Source organism: Necator americanus, chromosome I (genome assembly GCF_031761385.1).
Source record: "Necator americanus strain Aroian chromosome I, whole genome shotgun sequence".
NCBI classification, from domain to species: domain Eukaryota; kingdom Metazoa; phylum Nematoda; class Chromadorea; order Rhabditida; family Ancylostomatidae; genus Necator; species Necator americanus.
In genome coordinates, this window is record NC_087371.1 from 17791285 (window position 1) to 17802475 (window position 11191).

Below are 11191 nucleotides of genomic sequence, written 5' to 3' on the forward strand. Positions count from 1 at the left end.
TCTGAGGTGATACGGATTTCATATGGAGTATTCGTAAACGGGATAGTAGATTATGGAGAGGGGGGTGATTCCGTTCATTTCTTCCTAATTGCCGTAAAAAACGGCCCGGAGGATACGGCTTCGAGAGTTCCGACGCGCTATTTTGTACAAGGAGTTCGATTGGAGCGCGTGTTCGTGGGGCGACGCCTTTGAGAAAGCGCCACAAAAAGTGCTCAAATCCTGCTTCTTACTATTTGTTGGTGAAGTTCGAAGTGATTGCGCCAGAGAGAAGCTATAAATTATGATATGCGTGGAGAGAAAACACGGAATAGGCATCGATATCCGTACATTTAGAGCCTTAGACAAGCTTAAAAAGAGTTAGTGACGTTAAAATATCAATGTTAATTTGGAAACACCATGTACCTATATTTTGTCATAAGAATGAAGGACAGTTATTGCGTGCTAAGGAAAGCAAAAGGTGAGTGAGGGCTGAGGGTAGGTTACAGAAACAAAAGCGTATGGAAATAGGACATATCTGGATGTTATTAGTTTCTTCAAACCAACGGCGCAGTGGGACCGGTCGATATTGCCTTCACTCACTTGCCCCATCATCAACCCTGAGCAGTTAGTGCATGTGAATTGGTGTAATGAATAGTCGTAGGCATGAGAACTTCAAACTCGACTTAATGCTTTACAGATAATAAATAGGACAACATTGTAAACAAACAAACAACAGAAACATTCAAAATTTGAGTTCATTTTCAATTTCCTTTTGTGGTGAGACGTTGCTATGAGATCGTCGATGGGATGCAGCAAAAACCAGATAGATTTTATGGGCGAGCATGAGAATAAGAGGAAGGAACAGAAGTGCATGGACTGTGCCTGAAATGCTCTATTGCACTAAACGTTCGAAGAGAATGCGGATTCTTCCCTGATTTCGACGTACCGAACGCAATAACGAGTATTACAGTCTTGAAGCACGTCTGTACAACATAGCTGTCGACGAACGTAAGGGAGGATATTCCAAGGAGCACTGATAAGGACGCCTGAGTAATTGGCCAACCAACTGTTCCAAGTGTGGCCTGAAGACGAGAGAAGGCAGGGCTGAAATGTGCAGTCCATAATAATTTGTGGTAAATTGCTAGAATCTGCAACTTATAACATCTATTTTTCCCAGAGATCTTCACATACGAGGAAGGTAGGCGTCGGCTATGGTTCTACTACGGACCCAGTGTCCTCTACCACAAAACTACACCAGCTCTGCAAGCGCGTACGACTCCGTCCAGCTGGCGTTTGGACAAACCCACCACTTCGCGCTTTTGCTAGCATAGCTCTGTTTTGTCGCAATGTGACGCTCGAGGGAACAAAAACCTTGGCAGAAACTATAAAAGGATGCTCATGTATGGACTTCATGGTAACAAAGTTGTTGTTAATATCTGGCTTTTTACTTCATATTTACCGCAGAACAAGCAACAGAAAACCAGAAAAAAATAATTTAAAAATTTGAAATACAATTAATAAGATAAAATATTAGAGTATAATTGTAAGATTAAAAATAAGAGAAAATAATTTAATATAATTGTTCTTCTAATTTCTACTGAAGAATATAAACCTAGCACTATGACATTCTACTGAAGAACTCACTTTTGCTGTGAACTGTCGCTAATCTTCTGCGTCATAAAAGCGTAAGAGACATGCGCTGCAAAATCTGAAAAAAAGAAATGACTTTTTCCTGTGCCTTAGAAATCCTATAGTCCCACTATAAACTAGCCCTCAACTGATGCATTAACAAAACGAAAAAGGATTATGCACAGCAAAGTGCCGATGATACGGGCTTATGGAGCAGCCAATCAAAAACAGATGGGTCCCCTAGATTTCAGTTCAAAGACTCGAAGTATAGGCATACGCACCAACAGAAAATCCGACACTCATCGCTATTGTGATCATCGACGTGGCGTCAAGGTTCACTCCCAAGAACGGCATAATTCCAAGAACTCCAAGAGCAACAGAAGCGATCGACACTCCTATCAGCGGAGCGCAAAGTGGTTGCGGAATGAAGAGCGTCGCCACGCATAACATTACTGCTGAAAGAATATAGAAAATGCCACTTTACATAGGAAAAATGCACACATTTGCGTCTTGCCGATCGATATGTAGAGATCTTGTATCGTTTGTGGCCAGATTATTTCGTATTGATCAGCAAGATTCCAGAGAGGCGTGTAGGTGCTGAGACCGTACTGCGGATTGTCATCACAGATACCTCTAAATTGAAAGGAATCTAGGGAGAGCAAGTTGAGCACTAAATACCAACCTCATAGTGTTGGCGCAGCGGTAAATGAGCTCGTCTGTGGAAACGTTGGACAGACGAATTACAAATCTAAACGCTTTGGCGCTGCCATTGCCATATCTGAGGATATCGTATGAGAATTTGTCATTCGCCAATAAAAATCCTCGTAAGTTCTCAGCGAAGCTCTGGAATAATTATTCAGCAAGTTAAAAATCAACAATTTTTTTACATCTCATTGACCAACCTCCTCATCTTCCTCAACGTTCTTCCATGCGTCACCAAAGCCCAAATTTTCCATGTATGTTTTGAAGGAAAAGTACCAGAAATCCGTACTGTTCCGCCCAGCCGAACAGGGAGTGTTCTGAATGTAAAAGCAAATTCTACAAATAAACAGTTTTGAATCCAGTATATATCGGAGTCAGGGACGGGTGTAGTGTAGCGGTTAGAGAATCCGCTTTTCGCATGATCGATCGGAGGTTCGAATCCGCCCAAGCGCTCAGCAAGGCTTTCATCCCCCGGGGTCGATAAATTGGTACCAGACATGTCTGGGAGGATAAAAACACTGACTCGACACATCAGCAAGCCCCCCACAAGTCATTGTATAGGCCAGTTACAGGTTCGTAAACCTCAAACGATTCTGAATTGAAGTGAGCGTGGGGGTGCATCCCAAGCGGATTGATCAACGCCAGACGCGTTATCCTTTATCCTTTTATAGGAGTCAGTAGACTTTTTTTAAGGGCAGCATTCCACGAATCTGAGATGGTGCGGATTTCAGGTGGAGTATCCGTGTACGGGGTCGTAGGTTATGGAGACTAGGGTGGTTCCGCTCACCTCTCCCTGTATCACTCCAAACAGTCGCCTCCAGAATTCTGTTCTGTACGACCACATCTATTGCAACACCCCATCCCTTGTACCGCCTCCGCCCTGCGATTCGTCGAAAATCAATTCGGACTGCCCCGATAGGCAGTAAGGGACGCGACGCGTGCAAGGGTGGGGCGCTGCAATAGAAGCCATCGTACAAAACAGCATTCAGCGGCTGGCTGCTTGCAGTGATTCAGGGAGAGATGAGCGGAACCACCCCCGTCTCCAAAATCTACGACCCCGTATACGGATATTCCACCTGAAATACCACCCCAGATTCACGGTATGCAGCCGTTAGTGCACAACTTGGCGTCATGTAAGCGTCCCACCACGCCACTTCCACCGCAGCTGGAAGGCAGCTGCACTAAACTTCATGTCATTTTGACCCAGCTACATAGATTTTAGACAATCTCCAAGTTTGTGGGTTGTTGCGAGTGTGGACGAGGGCTCCTTCTATCGACACTCATTCAACTTTTTCACTGTCGTTTACCATATTTACTGTTATTGGTTCACCACAGATTTGCAGTGGCCGTAGTAGTTCTGTTTTCATTTGTCCAACTGTTCAACTGTCAAAAATATACCCCGATGTTAGGTAAATAAATGCAAACAGTTATAAATTGAGGTACCTCGAATTTCTTCAGGAGTTCCATGAACAATTTACGCTCTTTGGGCGCTTCCATTTTTGGGGGCTTCATCACCGCTACGTCCAATCTCGAGAAATCTTCTGGGAAAAATTTCCTCCGCAACTCGAGGAAACGACGCGGTCTGGATTCGGCGAGCACAATATTTATTAGCTTAAATATGATATTAATGGACAGATACACAAGTTGTTCAGGCAGGGTGTTCGTTGAGTACAAAGTTTTCTTGCCATTCTCAACCATGCTATCATAAATCTGCTAATTCATTTTTTGAGCTGACTAAGCTTTGAGTCAAGGTAAGTAGTTGAAGGAAACCATGAGGTGCTTACATCAAATCCAACAACGACCTGTTGAGACCCAATAGTTGCCGCGGCAACATAGCATCCGAAAAGAAGTGCAGAGAACACAACCATCCATTTCGATGTGATAAATGATGCATAATAGTCTTCGAAGAATCGTTGATACCACATGCGTGCGTCCACGACTTCCTGCAAAAAAGCAGGTCATAACAATCTTAACTGCAGGTTTTGATATTTCCCCCTCTCAAAATAACAAGTCCGCGTTCACAAGCTAATTTTAAAAACACGCGAAAGATTCCATGAGCGATTCTTCAAACTTAAGCAGATGTCGCGTCTCTTTTTCTTGTAATAAAGCTTGCTAGCAATTTTGTACCACGTGTACATTGAAAAAAAAAAGATTCAAAATGCTGCTACACCACAGCAGTGAAGCGGAGCTTGAGGATGCTCACCGTCGAATTACCTTGGATTTTTCTTGCGCATAGTTGGATTCATGTTTAGCGTCGTTGTTGTTCATACAATCAACTTCCAGCACATCATCGACCACGGATCCCATATGGAAAGCAAGGTCGCGCATTGTTAACTTTTCTGAGACAACTTTCACTGTTATTTCTCCAATTTTACTATATCAATACTACATGTTCCCTCTGCTTACTTACCAGGCCGTGCTAAATCCTTCACAGGACTCATAAGGAGCGAGTTGAGACTTTGAGCTTCAAGCCTTCCTTGCAATGATAAGAAAGCAACGAAGATCGATAAACAGTAGAGAAAAATGAAGATTATAGCTGCACAGGAATAGAAGCAGAAATATTTCACCTGAAAAATATTTTCTGCACTATTGCCCAGGAATCCCTTAAAGGCATCACCTCACGAATCTGGGGTGGTACGGGTTTCAGGCGGGTAATGCCTATACGGGATTGTGGGAAAGATTCCGTACATTTCTCCCTCTACCACTGTAAACGGACGACCCCGGAACTGTTTTTCTTCGACGGCCAGCGTTCCGATGTCGTCCGTTTACACTGGTACAGAGAGTCTCCCCACAGTTTACGACCCTGTATATAGGCCTTACCCACCTGAAACCTATGCCACCTCAGATTCGTGGGGTGATGCCTTCAAAAACGAACCGCTGGCAGCGGGGCAATTGCACCGATGAGAAACGCTAGAGCATCCGTTAAAGTGGTAATACTGATGGATACGGCCGCGTGTTTCATTGATATTCGAATACGATCAACGACGGGAAGATGGCGGGGAGTCTCGTGCCATGCCGCCAACATCAGAAAAGAGTCGTCGATGCCGATAGCTTAATGGAAATTGAGTCATCAAAAAACTTCCTTCTTCGACAGCAGATATTGTTTATAGTCGGATCAAAACACCTAGAGCTCGGTGCAGCTGCTGCGCTCAAAGCGGCGCTGTTAAGGTGGCGTTAGCGAGCGACTCGGACTGCAGCGCTGAGTGCGAGTGGGGAGAGCGAGGGCCCCGCTTCATGTTTTCTCGTTGCGCGAACAAGTTTTTTTTAAACAGTCTCGTTTTTTTTTAAATTCGATTTGTGGCCTGACGTTTCGACAACCTTATCTTTATCAAAGGAGATTTTGATATCCCATCGATTTCATCGCATATCGCATGCATATCCTATCGAACTCATATCTCCTTCTTCCCAAACTCTGAGATCGTACTTAGTACACTGCACAGGCCTCGATTTCAATTTTTTACGCAATTGCACCGAGCTTCAAGTCGTTTTGACCCGACTATAAACAGTTTAAAAAACTGTACTTTAAGATGAGAAGCGGAAACTTACTCAAACTTAGGAAGGGCATAACAGTGCACATATCTACAAATATCACTCCGGCTAACAAAAGTAGACCTGTGGAAGAGATGATGGCCATCAGCGCGGACACGACACCAATCACTCCCATAAACGGTTTACTGAGCGCCTAAAACATTTGTTTTCCTTCCAGCTGATTGTTCATTCAAAAAAATCATTGTCTTCCTGTCTAACCCAATCTACGACGGGAATTTTGACGCGCGTATCATTTGAGAGCGCAATCACTCCTGGTGGGAGAGGAATCCATTTCAAGTTGAAGGTGCAAAGGATGGAGAACAGTATGAGAACTGAGAACGTGATTGAGAACCTATAATAGCTACAATTTACCGTAATATAAACTTTAGAAAAACCGATCTTTGTAAGAGGTGAGCGGAAGGAAGTTGTGCCAGAAATACGCATTGCCAAAAGCGTTCAACTGGTTGAGCGCAGTGCAGCTTCGTCTGCTGCAGTCGCGCCGTTTGGTTGAGCACCACACAACGGCGACGATAACCTCTCTGAAGAAAGAGGAACAATTACATTGGGGTGAGTCGACGATTCTCATTAGCAAGTTCTTGCTCGAAAGTGTCCGAGTGGAAGTAGAAGAGATTCAGAAGCGGTCCAGGTACTACACCAACTTCTACAGCTCGAACCACAGCATTTTCGAAATCTCTGAAAAGCCGAGAATTTCCTCATAAGTGCTGTGATGTGGACTCAAGGACAAAATCCTCACGCGCTCAGCTTTTCCATTGTAGGCTGGTGGTGCTTCAGCTGAAACAACACCAGCCACGCCTTTGCTGACGTGACTACCCGATCGCCGTTCAGGACAACGCCTCCGAGAGTTCGAGAAACGTCGATGGGTTCCGTGGCAAATTTTGTGTAGTACAGCGGATACGTCATATTGAAATGATCCTGAATTCAGATTCGACTATATTATAATTACAAAAGGAAGCGTGAAAATACGGCGGAAGCACCTGATCCCCTTTCGAGTAGACATCAGCGATCAGCTTCGCATGGGTGTTGGAGAAGCACTCGTTCTTTAAAAGGAACACGTAGGAGCAAGCAGTTGAAGTCAGGTAACACAATTATAGGAAAGTGTAAAATAATAAAGTCAGTAATAGCGACAGCCTCTTTAAAAATAGTATTTATCAGTTACTATTCATAGTAATCATAGTATTAAAAATAAGTAATATCACCCTAATTTCCTCAGGATAAGACCTCAACACCTATAAAGCCGTCTGTCCTCGGCAGCAAGCCTTTGATATGCAAATGGAATTTTTTCCGTGGTTTTAGTTGTCTGTTTTGATTATAGAGTTGTTCTCATGTTCACCTTATGGTCTTTCTTATGATTATCTGCGCGAACTTACAAATGTTTATAAATCGGAAATAATATTTACCCGTACATATGATCGCCCTTATATGTACACAGGAAATTAGGATGACATCAACAATTAGTAAGAAGTATGGAAAGTACGGAAATTTTACAGCTATGCAAAAGTGTTATAAGAGTTGTTCTTGCCTGGAAATGGAGACAAACGTCCGAATACGAAAAACGCTTCCCCTCCGATGAGATGAATCTTGCAGTTGTAACCCATTTCAGTGTCTAAAGAGTTCAAGAAACGGTGTTGTGGATGGTCTGTTTGTGTTGGTCACAAAACCCACCTCAAGAAATTGAGCGGCATATTCTTTCCTCAACACATTGCCTTTGTCATTTGCTTGAACAATTAAATAGAGACCTCGACGACGCAGCACATCCTTCCCTGGAAAGAAAAGCCTGCAAAAGTTGGGCGCAAGGGATTTAAGAAGACCTTTCTGCTCGATGAATCAAGATAGCTCTTAGCTGCAGAGCTATGTGCAACTAATAACCGAATGTCCGCTTAACGATATTTTATCCTCCAACTTCCTAATGCACTGTTAAATAAGGAGTGTAGTGCAATCGGTGCAGTACTTAACAAATTTAAGGTCCCGTGCGTTGCCTCATCACTGCAACTGTGTGCGGTAGCGTCACGCTCAAAGGCAACCTGACGAACCTGACGTGGTGTGGGAATCCGCGGGAAGAGCTAAGAGATGGGCTTGAAGATTGCGGGATCAGGGTGGTTCCGCCCAAAGGGTCTAAAGCTACGAGAATTTAAACGTTCTTTCAACTATTCATTGGTTTCACCGAAAGGGCGCGAGGAGACCCCGGCCGACCGCGCCACCGGCACGCGTGAACAAGGGGGGCGCGTTGCAACTGAAATCGTCGCGAAAAACGGGAGTCCTTCATGACGAACCACCCCTGATCCCTCAACTTAAAACCCCATCTCTAGCTTGTCCAGCGGTCACTACATCAGATTCATGGTATGTTGTCTTTAAGTGATCTCCAGCCAACCCTGAGAAACCATTGTGAGACCGTGAGATAACCACATACGCACTGTAAGAACAGCCGTCAAACGTCGAAACCAGCAAAAAGAAAATAAAAATAAAATGAGACAGAAATCGAATGTCCATTTGTTAGTAGAGACCAAATTGTGTAATCAAAACATCCATGTCTAATTCAGGTCATGACAGACATTAATGAATGACCGAAATTGATAGTATAGACATAGACTGGTTGAATAGTACGAAGAGTTCTGAATAAAGGAAATAGGCTTCATAGGAGCTCTTTTCACATGCGGTAGGAGGAGAACAACCTGTTTACGAGCTACAAGAAGGATTTCGCCAGTTTTCATTGGGAACAAACTAACTGCGGCATTTATTGTTTTTTGTTTGCCCACGGGCAAAATACGGTCTCCTCTTATACTACAACACTAGCACACCTGAAATAAGTGAATAAATATTATGCAATGAATGTTCCATTAGCACAAAACACTAGAAGATAGGATATGTTGGAAAACTTCTGGCAATTTAGCCTGGAGATGTCCAACGACGCTACGAAAGGGGACGGCGAATATCTAGTAGACCAGTAACAAAATGGGAATGGGATAGGTGGGCATAAATTGTCTTGTCGTCACTGGTCATCCCAACCCAAGGGTAGAGAATTGTGTATAAGCGGAAGCAAGTTGTGGCCGTATGTTACATGTACACATGCTCTGGTTCCCTTTTTGATATAGATAGCGTTCACCAAATTTGCTCAACCGGACCGCTTAGACCGGGCCGAACTAAATAGCCGAGGAGGAGTCTGCCCAGCAGAGACGCGTCACGTCACCTCGATTGAACATGGCTAGTAGCGATTGAAGAAGCTGCGACGAAGATGCTGAGATGGTAACAAATTTCCTACAAAGAAATATTCTATTCAGCGAAACCAGCTCATGCAATTGGTCTATGGCTGCAGAGTTTGTGCCCGTAGCGGGACCCTCAGCCATTTGGAGAGTGGATGGATCTAGGAAGGGGCCCACAGCGTCCATTCGAGCGCGGCCACTTGCGCAATTGCAGACCACAAGTCTGGTAGCATTGACCCCATTATAGGGTTGTTTATTGTTGCCTGGGTCTTCTATTCCGTAAAATACTTTGAAGGATGTCACTGTTTACAAGCTAATTGACAGTCACCTACCGGCAGAACAAAATTGAAATTACAGTAGGTTCAGGAGTTAAGTGAGCTTGAGATTTCCGTGCAGTCTTTGCTTTCAGCTTGGTCATCGTGGCGACCTGCTACTACTTCTGCTACGTGCGATTGCATGCTACCACTGTAGACTGGCTAACTCTCCCTGCCCTCTGTCTGTTTACTTGATGTACCCAATAAACAACCTCTGCGATCTCTTTCCTTACGTCCGTTATCGTTTTCTAACGACTCACATTCGCTTGACTCCATCTTCCGCTGCTGTCATCCAATGTTTGTGACTTGTAAGATTTTTTTTTTCAACAAAATCTCATTTAAGGTGACTTCTATGCTCACCTGGATAGAAATGATCATCATCGGAAGCCCAATGCTCTCCGAACACCGCCTCCTCGGATTTCCATCGCGCATCGAGGGGAGAATAGAGATAGTAGACACCGCGAACAATTTTGAAGTTGAGAAAGATGCCAGATGAGAGGACTACTGTCAGGATACATGGTACGATAATGAAGGGCCATGGGTGCCTGAAAATCAATGTGCTCGATAAGATAGATTATGATCCACCTTCTTTCAGACATGTACAATCCAGGTGGGATTTGCTGCCACACTTTTATATCTTTACCTAATGCGGTTAAGATTAGATTCTGGTAGGAGTTCAACGTTAGTGTGTGGCTAATATGCTGGAACTGGTCCGATGGTCAACAACCGGTGCGATCTAATGCCGCAGCAAGCAAGGATTCACTGACCGCGAAAAAGTAGCGTAGAACTTGCGCTTGCGCAAGCTCAATTGGTCTTTTTGTTATTGGAGAGATCTCTTCCAATACACAATAGGAAAAGAAGCACGATTCAGGGTTTGAGTGTTGAAGTAATGCTGCCAACCCCCATGACCCATGCCGTATGAGGTTTCCAAACCTTCCTCCTCAGAAATTTTCAGTTGTGACAAGGAGGTCTTGGGCACCGAAATGTGGTTATAACGAGCTCACTCTCCATATCAAGCAAGCATGAAGAAAAAATAATGCAAAAAAAGAAGAAGAGTCCGGAAACTTTCAGATTGCGCGAGGAACATTTCCGTCGTTTTTAAATTGTGAAATGGGCTTTATGGTTGACAAAAATGTGAAAGCAGAAGTCGAAAATCTTTTTCTCCACGGGTGTGCGGCTGTCGGATCTCGAATTTGACTGAATTTCATTTAATCTCAAAAGTTTAGTTTTATTACCAGCATATGCTCAGTACTCTTCCGATGTATGGGAATGGGTGAAAATGCTGGAGATTATAGTGCATATTCCTTACCTTGCAACAAAAACGCAATATCTTGCCACTAACTCGGCCCAGGGCTTCTCCAGTGGTGCCCATTTGATTCTTCTCGGAATCATAGACGACCTATAAATTAGATGAATATTTTTTAGGCTTGTCAAATTCTCGAAAATGATTATTGCTTCTGAGAAAAAAGAGAAGACTAGACAGAATACTATTTTATTCACCCCAACAAAAATTTAAACACAATAATGAGCTGTAGCGTGACGCATTTGCGTATAATTGTGGATCGTGTTGCGATATTCCTACTGGGTCAAAATCCGCAGTAAAATATTTGCTTTAGCCACATATTCCTCTAAAACCCGTGAGCGGTTTCACTTTCTCCGGTAGCTGTGTCCAAGAACGAGTTTTAAACATTTCTGTCGAAAGAGCAGGGACGAGAATAGATTTCTAAATGGATCCCGAAAAAGAACAAACAGTCGTTTTCGAAATTTGGACAACTTCTGCGCTAAGGTTTTGCTTAGACCCTCTTTAGACCTTTAACTCCA

At 43.7% G+C, this 11191-nt stretch overlaps 1 protein-coding gene across 1 annotated transcript; it reads right to left on the minus strand.

Annotated features, from left to right (window-relative positions):
- Positions 1-721: 721 nt before the first annotated feature.
- On the minus strand, positions 722-10762 carry RB195_005981 (uncharacterized protein; the record flags this gene model as incomplete). Its single annotated transcript, XM_064178815.1, has 21 exons — positions 722-861; positions 926-1083; positions 1624-1687; positions 1890-2063; positions 2123-2241; positions 2291-2451; positions 2511-2627; positions 3754-3921; positions 4095-4253; positions 4525-4649; positions 4721-4877; positions 5186-5361; positions 5857-5992; positions 6058-6190; positions 6400-6531; positions 6593-6771; positions 6834-6896; positions 7397-7462; positions 7522-7619; positions 9731-9915; positions 10680-10762. The coding sequence occupies 21 exons, from the start codon at positions 10760-10762 to the stop codon at positions 722-724; spliced, it is 2793 nt and encodes a 930-aa protein (XP_064035824.1).
- Positions 10763-11191: the final 429 nt, after the last annotated feature.